Source organism: Dreissena polymorpha, chromosome 13, assembly GCF_020536995.1.
Source record: "Dreissena polymorpha isolate Duluth1 chromosome 13, UMN_Dpol_1.0, whole genome shotgun sequence".
NCBI classification, from domain to species: Eukaryota; Metazoa; Mollusca; class Bivalvia; order Myida; family Dreissenidae; genus Dreissena; species Dreissena polymorpha.
Window position 1 is genome coordinate 20,149,832 of NC_068367.1, and position 21,109 is coordinate 20,170,940.

At 35.3% G+C, this 21,109-nt stretch overlaps 1 protein-coding gene across 6 annotated transcripts in view; it reads right to left on the reverse strand.

Annotated features, from left to right (window-relative positions):
- Positions 1–3,044: 3,044 nt before the first annotated feature.
- Positions 3,045–21,109, reverse strand: part of LOC127854439 (mitogen-activated protein kinase kinase kinase 20-like) — a 219,546-nt gene continuing 201,481 nt past the window's right edge. For 5 of the 6 annotated variants that reach the window (XM_052389479.1, XM_052389478.1, XM_052389477.1 and 2 more), the window contains exons 18-20: positions 17,026–17,235; positions 15,740–15,986; positions 3,045–4,590 (exon numbers count right to left, since the gene is read on the reverse strand). In XM_052389479.1, the coding sequence (XP_052245439.1) occupies positions 3,926–4,590; positions 15,740–15,986; positions 17,026–17,235 (1,122 nt within the window). In that variant the 3' untranslated portion in view covers positions 3,045–3,925. The remainder of the gene's footprint in view (positions 4,591–15,739; positions 15,987–17,025; positions 17,236–21,109) is intronic. The other variant, XM_052389476.1, reaches the window with a different exon arrangement.

Consider the following 21,109-nt stretch of genomic DNA (forward strand, 5'->3'; position numbering starts at 1 on the left):
AAAGTGTGACCTTGACCTTGGAGATATCGACGTAATTATTTCGCGCGAGACACCGTCCAATGATGGTGAACAAATGTGCCAAATGATTTTAAAATGTGACAATGAACGACATAGTTATGGCCCGGACAAGCTTGTTCAGCCCTCCCGCCAGCCAGCCAGCCCGCCCGCATTCGCCAATCTAATAACCAGTTTTTTCCTTCGGAAAACCTGGTTAACAATATTAAGATGGTATATACAAACAAGCAAAATATAAATCCTGAGTTTAAATTATAAAAACGATTGGAATGTTTGCTATTTTATCATACATGTATATCAACAATTTAAATCATGAAAATTATAAGCCATTGTTCATTATATTTTATATTTTATCATATAACAACAATTTAAATCATGAAAATTATAAGCAATTGTTCATGAATAGTTTGGAAAATACATGTATAACTAACAGAGGCTCGATTGATCATTGTTGGCTCGGGTACTTCTTAAATGAACCCCAGGTATGGAAAATATACTGAAACTTACCCAGGAATTCTAACGCTTAATTGGTTGTTGTCGGCTAATTTTTTATAAATTAATTATATTCATATGTATGTCAATATTCTGAATAAATGGCCTTCATATTATCGAAACTCACACTAAAAAAGCATATTGAGGCAGGTTTTGTTCAAAGAGAATTTGGTATCATATTCCTCAGCGTGTTTCACAACATCAGAATTTGGGCGGGAATAAAACTAGTGCACAGTCTCAATTTATCGGTTACATGTGAGTAATATTTTATGTCACCGAGGTACATTTTAGTACATGTATAATTAAGAGCAACCGGGCTACATTTAAGTAGTACCTGAGCTGACAATGACCAATGGAGCCTAACATAGTGTTTGATATGTGATATATTCGTTTTAACCAAAAAAAGCAATTCAATTTTGTAGAGCTCATCCTCTATACTTACAGAAAATGTTTTGTTCTTATTGTTCTTAACAAAATACAAACAAACATCACAGTTCACAAAATATGATTGTGTTGTGTCAAACTAATTTACTACATGCACCACATACTAAAGACAAATCAAGCACTTAAATATATTCATCAGAATATCTTCTTCTATTAGCTACCATATCGTTTGAATTCACAAATAAAAGCAATATCCTATGAATTCATGAACAAGAGGCCCATGAGGGCCTGAATCGCTCTACTAGCTGGAATCAATAGGGCTCAAGCCCTTGATAGTATGAACAATCTGAGTAAGTTTTAAATAAACAGAGCCAAAATGGGAAATTTATCGCATAAACAAGAAGAAACGTAAAATTTAAACTTCAAATGGCTCCTTTTCAACAATAAGTTGGACAAATTTTCTTCACTCTCAATGGGGTTCTGGCCCTTGATGATATAAAACATCCGTTGAAGTTTCAAAAGGATAGAACTTTATATGTAAACAAAAAAGAAATGTGTTTGTCGGAAACACTATGTCCCCTTCTGCGCCGCTTTGATTTTTTTTTTGACCTTTGACCTTGAAGGATGACCTTGACCTTTCACCACTCAAAATGTGCAGCTCCATGAGATACACATGCATGCCAAATATGAACTTGCTATCTTCAATATTGCAAAAGTTATGGCAAAATGTTAAAGATTTTCATTTTTTTCTCAAATTCAAGGGGAGATAATTCTGGATTTATAACTCTGATATTGCTCATTTTCAATAGGGTTTGACTCATCATTCAGATAAAGACACTGTGCAAGTTGGGAAATGATTGGATGAAAACTGAGGACTTTATTGCTTAAACAAGCCTTATTTCACAATTTTCTCAAATTCAAATTCTGGACTTTTTTCTCTGATGTAACCCATTTTCAAAAGGGTTCGAGTCCTCATAAATATAAAGACACTGAACAAGTTTGAAAAGAATCGGATGAAAACTGTGGACTTTATTGGTAAACAAGAAAAAGTCTAACGCACGGACGGACGGACGACGGAAACCACGCCATGACATAAGCTCTTCAGGCCTTTGGCCAGTAGAGCTAAAAATGCAACAAAATACTAGTTAAGATTATATATGCTGAATACAGGAAAAGTAATTATTAACAAGCTAATTCGTTGAATTGATATCCCCCGCCAAAAATAAAATTTGTGACATACAGACAGAGGGACTCATTATGATACAGTGGGTGAAAACATTACAATATTACATGTGGTCAATACAAACATACATTTTTTAAATTTTAGTACGGGTAACATGGCATCAAAATCAATTGTTTGAAAAAGGTAAGAATTAATAAATATTATTGCTTAAGGGAATGTAATACATATTTGAAAATATAATATAACAAATTTAAATTATCATTAGGACCGTGCTCTGTGAAAATGGGGTTTACTGCATGTGCATAGTGTCCTCCCAGATGGCTGTTATGGTATTTTTGGTGTAAAGAAAGTCTCTTGTTAGCAAAAATACAGGTAAGACAGAAAGCCTCATTCCTGATTTGCCTGTGCGGACTGCACAGGCTAATCTGGGAGGACACTTTACGCACATGCATTAAGCCCCCTTTTCACATAGCACGGCCCATTTTCATTTATAAAACATAAATGATCACAAGAAGCACTAATTCTCATGGTTTTATCCTCATTTTAAAACATTCAGATATAATAATTGAAAATAATCCATGAATATTATATTCATTTGTTATTATACCAACGACTTATATATTTCTAAATGAAATATTTTATGTAGATGTTAACAAATAAAGCAGAAAAACAACAACAAACAATGTCATAAAAAAACATTGACCTGAGACTAGTCAGATGGCAAAAGAATAAATAATAAATTAAAGCAACCTTTAAATAATGAAAAAATGTTTGTAAAACATCCCTATACGGAATTCCAAATGTAATGAAAAAAGGTAATGTTTTTCTAATTTAATGAGCTACACAATCGTTCATTAATGTACATACATTAATTGATAGGTCATGTCTAACAAGTTAATATATTCAATAACAATTAAAAGCAGCACAATACACATGTATTTATTATATATACAATATGAAAACTTTGACTCTAGAAAATATCATTATCATACCCAAATAAATAACAGCAATAATTAAACCACTTGAAAACTGTGACATTTATCTTTACCTAGAACTTTCCTGACCTCTGGTCCTACTTGACCCCTGAGAATTATGGTGACCCTTTTGACCTCTGGGCCTCCAACTCCCCCTATTTCTATCCATAGCCTGACCCCTATAAGAATGTGAACTTTCACCTTTGCCTTGTGAGTGATCTTTACCTTTGTGACTTTTGTGTTCAACAAAAACCCAGCCTGATGGGTTGGCATCTTTGTCTGTGCTATCTTTGAGACTGCATTGTGATGACTCCTCAAAAACTTCACCCTCAATTTTTTCCAAGGATTCACTCTCACTTTCTTGATTTTTGTTTTGTTTGCTCGATTGATCAGCCTCCTTCTTTTCTGAACCACTGCTTTTGACCTCTTCCCCCTCTAAACTGTAACTAAATGCAACATATTGTTTGTCATTCGTCTTATCCGGTGAACTAACGGCCCGTCTTACCTTCATTTGCACATTCATGTTACTTTTTTCCACCAAAGGCTCACTGCTATGGCTTTTATTTATGACATCATACTCGTGATAAAAATCCCTTCCTCTGCCACGACCCCTGTGTCCCCTATAATGACCCCTTGTACTCTGATCCCTATGAGAGAACCTTTGTGACCTTTGACCCTCGTTTTGAAACCTGTCCCCTTTCTGATAACCATGCCCATCATTTTGAGGCTTCCAATGTTTGTGTTTGTGGTCTAAATCATGTCCTGAATTAGTAATGTATTTATGGCCCCTGTTAGTTTGTCTCCCTCCTCTGGTACTTTGACCTTCACCTGTTGAATAATTTCTGTATGGATAATCACTTTGGTCATAGTTTCTGTTTTAGCCTGTTTGACCTTCACCTTCAAACTGTCTTGAACTTGCGCTTTGTCTTTGCTGATGAAAACTGCCAAATGAGGCTTTGCAGTGCGAGCAAACTGAAGCATACGTTTCAGTGTTTCTACCAACATGTTCGCTGTATCCGCTTTCAGAACTCCTCGAAGACTCGCAAGAATCAGTCAAGGTGAATGTCACTTTTGACTTCTGAACGCTTGACAGACACTTTGAATCACATTGCTGAGACAGGTTTTCCTGATAAGTGGAAACCAAAGCCTCGCTGTTAACAGACTGTTGAGGAATGCATACAACATTGTCATGAGCTACAATGCCCTGTGGTGGCAATTGGAACAGGTGACCTTGAGGCTGATGACCTTGATTACCATAGTTACGTTGACCTTGGTTAAAAGGTCGATTTCCAAAGTTTGCAGAGGGTGCATCACTACAACTGCTCTGAATGCCAACCAAAGTGGGCGAGGAAGTGGAATTCTGCATGACTGCATTTGGCCCTGGATTATACGATTGACTTTGTATCTGGCCTTGTTGCCATGGGTTACAAGAAGGCGGCGCGTGAAGGGTCATGGTTGTACCTGGAACTGGGCGGAGTTTTGGGAAGTCGGTCATGGAGGCTTTCCTGCCAGCCACGATGCTTGCCCAGATGTCTGGAGAACCTGTATGATGGAAAGAAACAGTTTCATCACTATAGCACTCATAGCACTAAATTGATAGATTCTGCTTGACATAATGCTGCCTGATATATTTTTTTATATCATGTCAACAGGAATTTATTGAAATCAGTCAATGTTTGAAAATTAGGATCAGATTCATTTAATAATTGTTTTTTCCAAAGGATAAAACAGAACTTAGTGCTCGTTGAGATATAAATACACAAACAAACATAGTATACACACAATGTTCAGCCTTGGGTCAAACAAGATGGAAAGAATGTTTTGCACCAAGAAATATAATAATAATATTCAGTAAAACTACATGCAAATGCAGTATAAAGATTTGACTGCTTTTTTACAAGAAAAAAGAACCCCTAAAATAAATGTGTGCACATACCGTACTTAACTACAAGCTGAGTTGGCTCTTAGATTCAGAGACAAAATGTCTGGGATTTAAGAAGCCTATAATCCACATAATTTTTTGTAATGCTTTATATTTAGCGAAATACATTTTGCAGAGGAAACTCCAGCTAGATGCAGTTTTATGTGAAAGTGGGCAAGTATTGTTGGTATCTAAGAGAGCGGTTGTTCTGTTATAAGTGTGACAGATAACATCTAAATAATGCGCCAGAACAAAATTAAAAAAATAGCTCTTGAGTACTTCTTCTTTATGAATGAAATTAGGCTCTAGAATCTGAAATATTGGAGGACTTTCCGAACATGGAGCAACGAACTGGGGATTGGCTTATACAGCCTTGACCATACTTTTTCTGACATATAAATGCAATAAACAAAATTCTGCCGCTTTACATAATGTTCTATAAATGTTTAGTAGTTTTGCCTGTCATTATCTTTTGTCTTTTAATTTCTATAGAATCAAAATTAATCTGATCATCATGACAAGGGCATACATTGACAGTTTATATGAGTCGTGTTCTGAGAAAACTGGGCATAATGCATGTGCGTAAATTGTCATCCCAGATTAGCCTGTGAAGTCCGCACAGGCTAATCAGGGACAACACTCTCGGCCTAAACTTGATTTTCGGTAAGGAGGGACTTCCTTGAAACTAAAAATAACATTAAAGCGGAAAGTGTCATCCCTGATAAGCCTGTGCGAACTGCACAGGCTAATCTAGGATGACACTTTAAGCACAGGCATTATGCCCAGTTTTCTCAGAACACGACACATATGCATAGTTAGTTTACAAAATAAGATGATTATTTTCCAGAGAACAAATGGCCCTATAATATGGCAAATACCTGAGACACAAAGCAACCCCACTGTTCTGAGCATGTAATGTTTCACTACAGCCATATAAAGAAAACTGCCATCCCATCGCCATGAGCACTTTTTCGAGAGAATGGAACCATTTTCCCGTGTTGGGAGCAAGATTTATTGTGATTGGGCAGTAATTGTGTCTTCGAAAGTGTTGACAAGGTTTTATTTTAGCCACATAAAGAAATCCTTCGGCTCAAGCTTTTTTCAACATACCGGAACAATTGCCGAAATCTGCCCTGATATCATATGAACATTATGTTAAAAGCAAATTTCATTATGTTGAGCGAGATTAGGAAAACTGTCTCAACCTCTAGCAGCCATGTTTCTCAAGCAACCAGAACCATTTTGAAAACTGGCTGAGATATCAGTACATCACATTTCTGAGCTAGTTTCGTTATGATTAATTGGGCAAACAAATTTGACTGTTAGATTGTTTGCAAGCTTTTTCTTCAAAGTGACCAAGTGTCCTGGTTTTTGACCCCACATGACCAAATGTTAAACTTGACCAAGATATAATTGGGACAAAGTGGCTGACCTAGCTGCATAAAGATTGAGAAATATATGTGGTTTTCAGAGTGTTCAGATGCTATATATTATAAACATTTTGGGGTGATATACATGTGTTTATGAATAAATTGGTGATAAGTATAATATTAATACAAGACAAAATTAATGTCTGATTTCAAACAGGGACTATGCACTTTTTTAAATACATATTTATATATAAGGAGAAATATCATTCATATGCCTCTTTAAACATAAAATGCTTTATTTGACCAGCTCATGTATTCAATGATATGTATACAATGTCTTTCGTAATTTCGTCAACAAAATCATGTTTCATCCTTTTAGCCCAAACGCTTGTCACAACTGACATGTTACTACAAAATCAAGCGCCCCTCCCACTTAGAAATCCTCCAGATACTGGTAATTGTGTTTTTATGACTAATCTAGTTTAGTATACAGTCATGTCATACAAAAAATGATGAACAGATAATTGTTCAATACTAAATATGCATAATCATATAAAAGTATTGCAAGGGGAAATATTAGAGGAATTACAACTTAACAGTTCCAAAACTATTTCTACCTAAAGACGAAGTGATACATACTTTATATATAAGTCAAACATGTTTGTGTTCGTTTCGATTTTTAACATTATCGATAGAGGAGGTTAATTCCAAGTTCACTCAATATAAAAGAAATTCCTGAAAATGTGTATTCAAAACATATTCTTCACTCTTAAACTTATGTCCAAGAATGGGTTGGTGAGTACTAGCCTAGGTGGTGGGGATAAAGACGTATCTGATTGGCTGATAAGTAACCCTTTCAGTGCGGGAACCAAATTTTGAAGGTCTTTGCAAACAGTTTGGATCCAGATGAGACGCCACAGAACGTGGCGTCTCATCAGGATCCAAACTGTTTGCTATTCTGATAAGATTCTTTGAAAAAAATCGAAGAAAATGCTAATTTTAGAAATTCAGCAGACGACATTTTAGCAGACGACAAATTTCCCAGCATGCAAAGGGGTAAATTCGATTGACGCCTGGTGAGTGGTCAATGGTTGAAAGATGAATATCCTTCACGCCTGGTGAGTGGTCAATGGTTGAAAGATGAATATCCTTCATGCCTGGTGAGTGGTCAATGGTTGAAAGATGAATATCCTTCACGGCTGGTGAGTGGTCAATGGTTGAAAGATGAATATCCTTCATGCCTGGTGAGTGGTCAATGGTTGAAAGATGAATATCCTTCACGGCTGGTGAGTGGTCAATGGTTGAAAGATGAATATCCTTCACGGCTGGTGAGTGGTCAATGGTTGAAAGATGAATATCCTTCACGGCTGGTGAGTGGTCAATGGTTGAAAGATGAATATCCTTCACGGCTGGTGAGTGGTCAATGGTTGAAAGATGAATATCCTTCACAGCTGGTGAGTGGTCAATGGTTGAAAGATGAATATCCTTCAGGGCTGAATATGCTCTATTCAAAGTAGAGTAATTTTTAACTGGAGTTAGTTCCAAATAATAGTAATGATTTCAATATTTTTGAAAGGTTCTTGTTTGATTGGAAAAACCACTGCCATTTATTGGTACAAACTGAGAGTACAAGTATTTATCACATGCCAAACCCTGTTTCCCATGTAATATAACCATAACGAATATTTTTATTTTACACATGTGCAATCAGTGTTTTTTTTTATGGAAATTTCGGGGCCAATATTCAACCCCATTCCCTTCAAAAAAGAGTACATATTTTTCCCCCATTTTGTAAAAAAAATCCCCTCGAAAATTAAAAAAAAATATTATTTTTTTCTTTTTTAAATAACTGTCTTATGATAAATATACAGGGTTCAACATTAATGGTTGTCCTATTGCCCCTGGCAAGTAAAAGATGGGTGTGGGCAAGTTATTTTATAATCTAGTTGTCCGCCGGAAAAGTGCAAAAAAGAACAAAGAGCATTTAATTTAGACTTTAATTGCTGTAATCATTTTGTTAAATGTTCAAAAATAAAAAAAAGGTTTTGTGGTGTATCATTTAGGTTTATTAAACAATATGAGGTTTACAGTTGATGTGATATTTCATGTTTGGGCAAGTTGCTTTACGTTCAGTGCAAGTAGATTTTGGAAGTAGTAGCCCGGTAGGGCAAGTTGGTTTTTCTGTTTATGTTGAGCCCTGATATATCTCAATTTTATTTCATAAACAACTAATAAAGTGTATAACTATAATTAATATGATTTTGAATTATTATAAAGAGTTATTTTAAGTTAGTTTTTCCCAAATCAGTAAATTTAACATGAATTGCATTTTTTCCCAAAATTGCCAGGGTAAGGCTTGATGTATCTATATTGTGTCAATATTCGTTGATGAAAACATTCCAATTTGGTCCATTTTTATTGATAAAAAATGCTCAAATTTTCCATTTTATTGATTTAAAAAATCCCAATTAGACTCAAAATGGCTAGGAAAACTAAGACTGTGCATGAAGGCTGAACTGTCTGAAACTAATGTTGAAAAAATCATTGATATATATTTATGAAAAAGGACAAAGACATTCAGCTGTGAATATTACATTCATGCATACATTTGTATTCATATAATAAATATCATTACATATAAAAGAGTAAATTTTTAATTTTCCCCTTTTCCTAAAAAAATGAGGTGTTTTTCCCCTTTGGACGGGCCCCTCCCATTCCCCTATAGGTGAAAAAAACACTGGCAATATACTTTCTAAGCGTTTTCATTGGCCTAGTTTTCCTTCGATTGACCAATCGCATTTTGTTATTTTGCTGAAATGACGTTGCAACGTCAAATGACATCACAAAATGTAAACAACATTTGGGATTTATCATTATGTTTGCATAAATATTTATTTAATTAGCTCATTTAAAAGCATGTGATAAAAAAGATCTGACACTCATTGTCATATCATACCATATTTTATGATATGACAACTCGTGCCAGATCTTTTATTTATGCTATGTCACTTTATTCCAGAGGCATCAACAGACACTATACAAGAAAAAAAATAGCAAATTGCTTTTATTTTACCAATGGCATTTAGTTTCAGTTTTTTGCCTTTAAGGTTTCTAGAAAAAAAACATTGTGAAAACTATTTAAAAAATAACAATGTGTGGTCTGTCAGCTTTAACTTTCAAACAGTCATCTCTCATCATTTACATATGCTACCCTATATTCAATTATTCACAAACGATTTCATCGAAAAAAAACAAGAAGAGTTACAATGAACTGAGTCATCAAGCATTAACTCTTTCAGTGCTGGAACCAAATTTAAAAGGCCTTTGCAAACAGTTTGGATCCAGATGAGACGCCACAGAATGTGGCTTCTCATCAGGATTCAAACAGTTTGCTATTATGATAGTATTCTTTGAAAAAAAATCGAAGAAAATGCTAATTATAGAAATTAAGCAGACAACATTTTAGCAGACAACAAATTTCCCAGCATGCAAAGGGTTAAAAAATAATGTGTGGTCTATGCTTTACTTTTCGAACAGTCATCTCCCACCGCTTACATATTCTACCCCATTTTCAATTTTTCACAAACATTTCACCGAAAAAAACAACAAGAGTTACAATGAACAGTCATCAAGCATTAGACAACATGCAGACGCAACAGCAGATGCTTCAGGGATCCGAAATATCTCTCGCAGTAATTCACTCAGAGAGCAAAACATGTTTAAACACTAGAGGCCTATTAACGGATAATTTAATGGCAAATGTATCATGCTCCCTGCAAAACCTTGCCAGCAGGGATAAGAGTATTAAGAGTTTATTTAGCTCTTGACTCTTTCTGGTCTTTTTCTTTTTTAACACTTTAACCTAGATACTTTGGCTTTACCTTTATGAACATAAGAACTACCAACAGGATGGTAGGGGGAAGCTGTATTGTTATTACAAAACAATTCAATGTTCCATAACCTCTGTATTGGCCTTTAAATGCGAAAAAAACTTTTGTATAAGCCCTTTTTAACAATAAGAATAGGATACAAATACGCATTGGGTATATAAAATAAATACAAAATGGATATTAACAACATATTTTTTAAAGACATTCAAAGATAAAAGAATATTTTTTGTTATATGATGAAAACAAGATGTGTGGAATTATATGATTAAACAAGAGATGTGTTTGTCAGAAACACAATGCCCCTAATGCCCCGCCTTTTTTTACCTTTGACCGTGAAGGATGACCTTGACCTTTCACCACTCAAAATGTGCAACTCCATGAGATACACATGCATGCCAAATATGAAGTTTCTATGTTCAATATTTCAAAAGTTATTGCAAAACTTTACTGTAATTTTTTTTTGACCTCTGACCTTGAAGGATGACCTTGACCTTTTACCACTCAAAATGTGCAGCTCCATGAGATACACATGCATGCCAAATATGAAGTTGCTGTGTTCAATATTTCAAAAGTTATTGCAAAACTTTACTGTAATATTAAAGTTTTGGGACAGAATGACAGACTGAGACAGGCCAAAAACAATATAACCCCGATCTATCGATCCGGGGGCATAAAAAAGGCGCAAAAGGTAAACAATCGATACAGCGACAAACTGATACAAACAAGAGCTGTGTTTGTGAAACACAATGCCCCCTACTGCACTGCTTTGAAGCCATATATTTGACCTTTGACCTTGAAGGATGACCTTGACCTTTCACCACTCAAAATGTGCAGCTCCATGAGATACACATGCATGCCAAATATCAAGTTGCTATCTTCAATATTGCAAAAGTTACGACCAAGGTTTAAGTTTTGGGACAGAATGACCGACAGAATAACAGACAGGCCAAATACAATATACCCCATATCTTTTTATCCGAGGGCATAAACACATTACTCAATTATAATCACTATAAATGCATATCATTTTATCCCTAGAACTATGACTGTCACAACACAAAGGAATCTCCTGATCAATATTTAGTTTTCCAATGTCATTTCATAAAATATATTTCATCCATGAAATCAAACAAACAGACCACACGTTTTGTGGTTACAAGCCACTAAATTTCAGGGGGTAAAAATTTCCAGGTAAAAAGCTATTTCTCTTTGAGTTCTGTGATATTGTCCAGGATGCACAATATGAAGATAGAAAAGATTCCTGGCATGTAAACATCAGTCACAAGAAAATAACCAAATTTTATACAAAACATGGAAATCATTTCTGAACATTATCTTTTGCATTAAGCTAAAATACGATTTCAATTAGGATACTTCATGTACATAGGCTTCCATTAAAATATACTCACAGCACTAAAAGATTTCTTGAAATGTAAGTATCTGTGTTTATTTAACGCCACAACCAGTCTACCCAACTACTTGGGGAATTTTCCGACATAGTTTTAGAGCTAATAATCTTTGAAGTGGGCTTAATGAATGCTGAGTACTAAGTGAGCAGTTTTTTACTAAAATTTCCTTTCAGATACTTGTACTTTTTTCAATTAGGAAAGTCAATGTTTTAACTTGACAGAACACAAACACCCAAATACATTTGTTGGAGGGATTACAAAAACAGTAAGTAAAGCAAACACTGATACTACAGTGGTTCACTAATGAAACAAACGTCCAAGTTTCATTTACAAATTCCCAATTACACATTTTTGATCATTATTCCCAAGCAGATGATAAAAAAAAACATTAACCCTTTGCATGCTGGGAAATTTGTCGTCTGCTAAAATGTCGTCTGCTGAATTTCTAAAATAAGCATTTTCTTCGATTTTTTTCAAAGAATACTATCAGAATAGCAAACAGTTTGGATCCTGATGAGACGCCACGTTCTGTGGCGTCTCATCTGGATCCAAACTGTTTGCAAAGGCCTTTAAAATTCGGTTCCCGCACTGAAAGGGTTAACTACATCTTTAGATTATAAAGCATTCAGGTAATTAAATGTATGAAGTGTTAAATTATTAAATGTCACAAAATGATACAAATCATCATACTAAACAAGAGCTGTGTTTGTGAAACACAATGCCCCCTACTGGGCTTTGAAGCCATATATTTGACCTTTGACCTTGAAGGATGACCTTGACCTTTCACCACTCAAAATGTGCAGCTTCATGAGATACACATGCATGCCAAATATCAAGTTGCTATCTTCAATATTGCAAAAGTTATGACCAAGGTTAAAGTTTTGGGAGAGAATGACAGACAGACAGACAGACAGACAGACAGACAGACAGACAGACAGACAGACAGACAGACAGACAGACAGACAGACAGACAGACAGACAGACAGACAGACAGACAGACAGACAGACAGACAGACAGACAGGCCAAAAAGAATATACCCCCAATCATTCGATCCAGGGGCATAAACAAGATTGTATCTTTCAATTTGCATCAACTGATTATAATCATATGAATTGTGAAGCATGGTTCTTTCATTTATTCAAGAGCAATCTATTAACATTCTGGAAGACATGTTAAAACTTAAGGATAATTGAGAATTTGATATGAGACTTTCCTAATCTAAAATGTCTATTTCAGACACACACAAATATGTTTGTTTTTCAAGACTACACATTTTATCAATTTAATGTAATTCATATACATACAATTTTCCCCACCCTACCAATCAAAATAATTTCTTCTGACAGTGTTTAAGTTTTTATAACACATTCACATAGGCCAAGGTTTTATCAAAAGGTATTCTATAAATATAAAAAAACATGAGAAAATGAATCCTAAAAAAAGAGAGCCATAGGTCCTAAGGCGCTCACCTGAGACCCAAAGACACTCAACTGCTCTGAAACTTATAAATAAATAAAACTGACTGCCCCAACACCGCGGGGCAGCCATGTTCTGAACAAACCACAATCATTTTCAAAATCAGCCCAGAAGTCATACAAACACATTTCTTTCAAGGGACCTGTTCACGTTTTGATTAATCGACAAAATTGAAAAATATGGTTTTAGATTTGCAAATTTTTCGTTGCAGTTATGTTTTTTTGCAAGGAAACAGTAAAACTGACCTTTTACCATGCTCTAAAATATCCATTATATGCATCTTTGGACGATTTAAAAACCTTAAAAATTATACAGTATTACAAATGGAAAACTATTGAATAATTTGGAAAGTTCTGTCGTATTATCAATATTGTGACATTAGGAGGATTGCTTATATTAAGTATAAAAATAAAAGTGATATTGTACGAGCATGGATGGTTGAGTGGTTTGAGCACTAGACTTTTACTCCAAGGGTCCGTGGTTTGAGCCCTGGTGTAGATCACTTTATTTTCTTTCTTTAATTTTATGTTTGTTTTTTACTGCCGCTCTTTAGTTCCGATGTTTACATGTATCAATATAAAGCATTTTAATGACAAACTTCAAAGCATGCTGAAATCTTCGAACAAGTCCCTTTAATGTTCTGAGCAAGTTTCAGACATGTAAATAGGTAATAAATGTGGCCCTAGCATGTTTAAAAGCTTTTCCTTTTATTTGACATTGTGACATAATGTTTGCTGCAACATGATTCAGTTTTTGAACTTGGGCGAGATTAAACTAGGAAAAAAGTTCAGACCAAGTTTTATAAAAATATAAAGGTGACATCTTTATGGTGTTAACAAGGTAATCATTGACATGCAAACAATCAAAAAAGCTCACCATAAACATAAAAATTGTGCTCAGGTGAGCTTAAAATTACCATTAAACAACTACCTATTGTGGGTTTTTCAGGTGTATTACTGCAAAACTCAAATCATGTAATAAACTACATGACAGGAACAGAAGGCGCGAAAGCATGGTATCTTATATGGAAATATCCAAAAGATACCGCTATTTCGCATTGAACCCCATGCATCCTCAAATCTCTCTTGTATCTACATCACACTGACATGAGGCAATTTATTGCCAATTTAGTTCCCAATCTTCCATTCACAGCTTGCTATTAGACTTATCACTATGATGATTTTGATAGTGGTTGAAACACAAAAAACTTCAAACACTTAGCTTTGCATAAAACCAGACTTACGGTAGAATTTGACAGGTAATGAGAATTCTCGGAAAATTATCATTTTTTGATTTACTGCACATTCAGAAGAAGTTTTTGTGAATACATGTACTCATGTCCAAAGAAAATAAAGCTATCAGATTCAAATTATCATCATACTGTTTTAATGTTTGGAACACTATATCTTTTAATCTTTAAACATATTTTATAATTTAAAGTCAGGAAATCTTTGCTCATTACATCAACATCTTCTGGTCATATTATCAATCGCAAAATAATGTGGATGTACGACAATGACCAAAATGTTAATTTCTATCACTACTGACCTAAGCCTTATCACTGGTAGAAATATTTTCTTCTAACTCTTCATACATTATGATATACCTAAGCTGTTTCTTCGAATACAGACCCCACAAAAGTTGAACCAATTAATTGTCTAAATTTTTTTCTCTGTAATTTTCACTAGAATAAGATTGTTTCCATACTCCTCTTAAGTTATGATATTCTTAAGAGGCTTTTTATAATGTGCACCCCACACTAGTAAGGAAGTTTGAATTATTTTATTCACTCTCATTATGTCTTGAAAAACTTAAATGTTTCTGAGAATATTACCCCTGGACTCGGTTTCACAAATCTCTTAAGGGAAACTTCAGGAAATTCTTTAAATTCATGAAATTCTTTAAGTCTCTGGTTATATAACGTTATGGTAATGGTATTTTTAACATTAATATCTTTTATACAGGTAAATAAAACTAAAATGGGTAGTATATTAATCATTTGTAAGCAGAACATATCAATTTCTTTACAGAAAACTTCATTAGAAATGTTGCCTTAAAGTGGGTTTATACGATTTAGTGAAATATTTATGAATTTATATAAACTGTGTAAAAAACTTATTATATGTATATTTCAATATAAATTAAAATAAAAGTTAAGAAGAACATGTGTCGAAAAATGCGAAATAAGCCAGATATTAAATTCTGAAATTGAAAACGGCTGTACAGCCGAATTCGCCAGCATGTATACCATACATGTACGATGTGCATCTAAACTTAGTTTAACGGTTTATTTGAAATTCTGCAACGATATCTATTCATACGACACACGAACACTATCTCCGATCCTAATACAAAGACGAATGCTTCGGTTATTGTAGGAAAATATGTATGTCACTATCGGCTCGGGGCGCTAATTTGTCTTTGCTGCATTTTATGAAATTCGGCTTTAATGTATAATTTTTCTGGCCTATTTTGTGTTATTGTAACATATTTTATCAATATATTACAATTTAACACATATAAAAAATCGTATATACCCGCTTTAATTATTAAGGTTAAACTAAAGTTAAGATTTCCCTAGGAAGCTTTGTAAATATGGGCCCAGTATTCAAGTCATGTCTTACCCTTTTTCTCAGGAGTCGTCACTGGGGTAATGAAAATGTTTCTCTCGCTCCAGGCACCATGTAGTTGCGGAGAACTCTGCGACTGTTTTACGTCCTTTCTGCTTGAGGTCAAGGTTAAGGTCGGGGAGGTCTCAAGGTCATCCTTGACCTGATTCAAGGTCAGGGTGATGACCTTTTGACCAGAGGTTGCACTGACAGGGTCAAGATTGTGAATGTATCGGCATGACTTCGGTTTCTTAACCTTTTTCTGAAGAAAAAGAATAAATGAGTCTATAACAGTAGGACTTCTTATGAAAGAAAAGAAAGCATTGTTAAACCTAAACTCATCTGGCTTAAAATTCCCATTTCTACTTAAAATGTGAATGGACACTTACATGTGAAGAGATAACTTTACATTTGTTTTACTCATACCCCAACAAATATGAAAGTGTCAGGATATTGTTCTCCAACCCTCCATTACATGATGCAAGTTAGAGAAAAGCTGTAAACAAAGTTTGGCTGAAAATAACAACATTAAGGACTTGCTCAACACCTTTAAAGTTTTTAATACAAGCTGCATTGAATATATAGGCATATGCTGATAGAAGCCATCACCTAACATCAAAGGTCACAATGCACTAAATCTCTCCTTAACCATAACATTGACAATGCACTCAAGCCCTCCCTTACCTGCAAGGTAAAAATTTACTCGCCTCAAAGGTAACACTCCACTCAACCAACTCCCTTACCTAAAAGGTCACAATACACCCTGTTACATCAAAGGTCACACAACACTCCATTGCCTCAAAGGTAACAGTTCGCTCTGTTATCTCAAAGCTCATAATGCACTCCCGTACCTCAAATGTCACAATTCACTCTTCTCAATGGTCACACGGCACTCACTTACTTAAAAGGTTACAATGCACTCACTTACCTCAAATATCACAATGCACTCACCTACCTAAAAGGTTACCATGGACCCACTAACCTCAAACGTTACAAGACACTCCCTTACCTCTAAGGTCAAATGCACTTACTTTCCTCAAAGGTCACAATGCACTTACTTTCTCCCTTATCTCACAAATAACAATGAACTCATCTCTCATACCTAAAAGGTCACAATGAACTCATCTCCCTTACTTTAAAGGTCACAATGCACTCATCTCCTTAACCTCAAAGTTCACAATGCACTCAATTACCTCAAAGATCATAATGCACTCACTTATCGCAAAGGTCACAATGCACTCATCCACATAGTGCCCCAGTCCCCCCCCCCTTACCTCAAAGGTTACAATCCACTCACTTACCTCAAAGGTTACAACACACTCAATGTCCATCTCGCTGCTTACGCCCACACTCCACTTGTCCATGATGTAGGGCGGGTGCGTGACCTTGAAGGACTCTTGTGAGGGTGAGGTGAACGTCACATCCTTGATGCAGGTCACGATGCTGAGGCCTTCGTCGCTGTCATCATCGCCGTCTTCGTCTACCTCCATGTACATCTTCCATTTGTGTTCCTGAAGTGGACATTTGGTTAAGCCAAATATTAAAATTATTTAAAATTTTAAAATTGTTAAAAAATTATTTTCTTCGTTTTAAACCTATTTTTACTTTAGCTATAGAAGATTGTTCACTCTTTCCTGATATATTGTGCCTTAATCGTATGGAAGGGTATTTAGGTAAAAATAACATCATTCGTGGTGAATATTTACATCATGACTGATGTTTATCTAACATGCTTCATGACATTTCCAACATGCTTGTTGTCTATTCGTTTATACTTGATGATTGTTGCAAAATTACATCATTCATGGTGAATATTTACATTATGCCTGATGTTTATTCTAATATGCTTCATGACAATTCCAAGATGCGTGTTGTCTTTTCGGTGATACTTGATTGTTGCAACATGCTTGGTGACTATCCTATGTTTGTAAGTATATATTCCTGAAACCAGTCATAATCGGTTTTACCACTAAGCGTCATTAACAACGGCAGTAAGCAACAGGCAGTAAGCAGGATGAAACTAAGCAGAATGCAAGTTACCAAATTATGACAGCAGGTGGCGCACGTTTATTTTCCGTATGTTGAATAAATTACTTTTCGGAAAAAAGCGAAAACATCCAAACTGCCATACTGGATAAGCTGAATTACTTCCCTTTGTTTTATAATCTCCGTTAAACTATATACGTTTATTATTGCAAGACCAGTAGGCCTTAACAATAAGGTTTTTTTTATATTTGTAAGTTGCAGTTGGTACTCATGAAAATGTACATGTATTTTATTCAGGACAATTAACGGGGCTGATGTGTTGGAAGTGTGGCCCATCACTCGTCCAAATAATTACAGTAGACGTCATCTACCGATGTGCATTGTAGCCCAAACCCCATTGCCACAGACCTTACTGCGTGTAACTTACAGATTTCTCTAGTCTGTTTACCAGGCTATAATTACAATATATATAAACACATATTTATCATTTTATGTCTATAATATATTATGTCTGTGGTATATAGTGAAACCTTAAAGTTACAAGTAAACGGGTCTAGTACAACTATTGTACCACTCCTTGGGAAAACAACTACTTCTACTATTAAAATATCATGGAACATAATTTTCAATCAAATTGGAAAAAATAAAATAAACAAATGTTATATAAACAGGTCTGTCATGAACGTTGACGTCGCTCTTGGTTACAAGAAAAATTCCCACGCACGGACTTTAACCGTCATTTTTGACGATGCTGGAACAGCACCGTCCAAGGTTTGATAACCAGTAAAAAAAATCTTCACAATGGCGACCTATGTAAAAGACCGAGCCAGTCCGATTGAGATAACTCGATTTTTCAATTTCGAACCTGCAAATTGAAAACGCTGCACTGCTATGATATATATAGATAAAACAACATTTCTTTCCGTAATTGTCCGTCCCGCTAGCGCCGTGGTAAGGACGTTTCGCTTTTTCACCTTTACGACACCGGTTCGATTCCCGCTCCCGGCGCAATGTTATATTTTGTATGTTTTGTGGTCACCATTCCGGACAGGTGTTTTTTTCGGGATTATCTCACCCCCCCCCCCCCCCCCCCCCCCCCCCCCCCCCCCCCGCAGCATTTGACCATATAAAAAATTAAAAAGTATTTCAGTACAAAACAAATAGCTGGAAATTGCAGCTATCATTCAAAATTCGTCCAAACTGTCGTCAATCTAATCTTATTAGATAGGAGTGCTAGGACACACTCCGGGTCCATACATTATGCAGCCTCAGCGCGAAGGTAACTCATTACCTTGGAAAAACACAAATACACACACTGGGTGCAGCCTAGGCGCGTTTAGACTCAAACAAGGCAACAAACTCAAGTGCGGGCACAATCATTTAAAATTTACATATTGAATACGATATTCTAACAGAAATTACACAACCACCTAAGTGTACATACCATGTTTGATATTTCGTTTGATTGTTAGATTTCAGCATATACATGTATAAGGTCATTTCGCTATTAGTTAACTTATCCATATGTTCGTGGGCGACCTCGGATAGTCAAGTGCTCATACGATTGAGCTCACATGGTCCGGCTATGTGCTCATACCTACTTTCGAGAATCATCATGAAGGTATTGCCATACTTAATGAACAAGAATGTGACCCGCCTCCCAGTTTCGCTCAATGGGTCAAGTTCACGGGTACTACTTCCCCGTACCCCTTAACTTTTTTTCGTACCAAAAATGTTTCGTACGCAAATTTTTTTCGTACCAATTTTTTTTTCGTACCCAAATTTTTTATCGTACCCAAATGTTCGTATCAACATACACAATTGTGGTGATATAGATAAACTTAAATTGATGTTTTATATCCATCCTCTTCAAAAGCATCGTCACACCAGTACTGCCAGTACTTTGATTTACAATCAATTCTGTATGAAAAATGTCTGTGAACATTAATCCGGTGTTAATTTTAGAAAATAGTGAGGCGTTCATTTATTATGGATCTAAAACGGAGCATTATTCCGCATTTAAAAAAACACCAGGCATATTGCATATTAGATCGGAGACATGAAATTATTTCGAAAGAAAGCAATAAGAGGTTCAAGTCTATATAAGCAAGTCTTGCTCTGCGCACCGATTACGCTCTTACTGCTTGTATATATTTGACTCTTATGAATCGTGGCAAATACCTAGTGTTTTATTTTGCTTAATGTAAATTAAGTCATGCATCTATATGTACTTTAAGCAGCATTGCATGACTTCCAAATGACCAACAGCTCTTTCATGTGTGAAAGAGATTGACCGACAAAATACCTACTTTTCGATGGTTTTTAAGATGGTCTGTAATTCGTAATAACGTTCAAGTGCTGTTGATTTCATTATTTTAATGAGGACCTAGACGAGTGGGAACTCATTTCTGAAATATTTACATAATATGCATTGATATAGAGATTTACGCATGATCACACATTTTGAATTCTTATTATATTTTGTCAATGTGTAAACATACGCACAGAATTTAAGTCTACTTTTTTACTAAATTTAATTCATTTTCTACGACTTTAAGCGTCTTATCAGGAGCTCCGCATACATGTATTTGTCGCATATATTGAAATATTTCCATAGAGATTCTTTGGTTATTGAAGGTAAATGACTGTACAATAATTACGATTAGTTATTAACAAAAAAAGTAAGGTCTACAAACACGCGGTTAATTTCGTTTCAATAGCAAATACCACACAAAGGGTATAAGTCGTAAATTTCCGTAGTCGTCAATTGACATCATTGTATCATGCATTATTGTATGTGGCTTTAGGCTTGGGTAAAACTCACATCTTGCCATCGCGTTAATTTATTAAACGCATCAATGTTTGATTTCATTGTGCTTTGCCCCTATTTCACAAGTCTCTCTGCACAAACCAACATACATATACCCAGCATGCAATTTACGAACAAGAATGTTGCATCTGTACACATGAATGATACCATTAAGCAGAATGTAAATAGACATTGGTCATCAGGCAAGATGTAAGTGTCATCAAGCATGAAAAGGTATCTACATATAAAATAAAAGTACCATCAAGAATCATGACACAGTCATAACGAAGGATGTAATTTTTACCTAAATACCCTTCCATATAATCGGCTTTTTCAAAGTTTGTTTTGAAAAAGCCTATTGAGGCAAAATATATCCGCTTACGAGTGACAAAAAACCTGTGTAAATCTACTTTTTCCATATACATCATAGAGTGGTCATTAGGGCCCTTATTATTCATCTTACACTTCTTAGACTTATGTGTAAAGAATAGACTTCAAACCAAGACACCTTATTCCAGAGTTTGAATAGATGCAGCATATTAATAGTGTGCATGCCAATATGGCATTGTTCTATGTAAAGAATGCTGTAA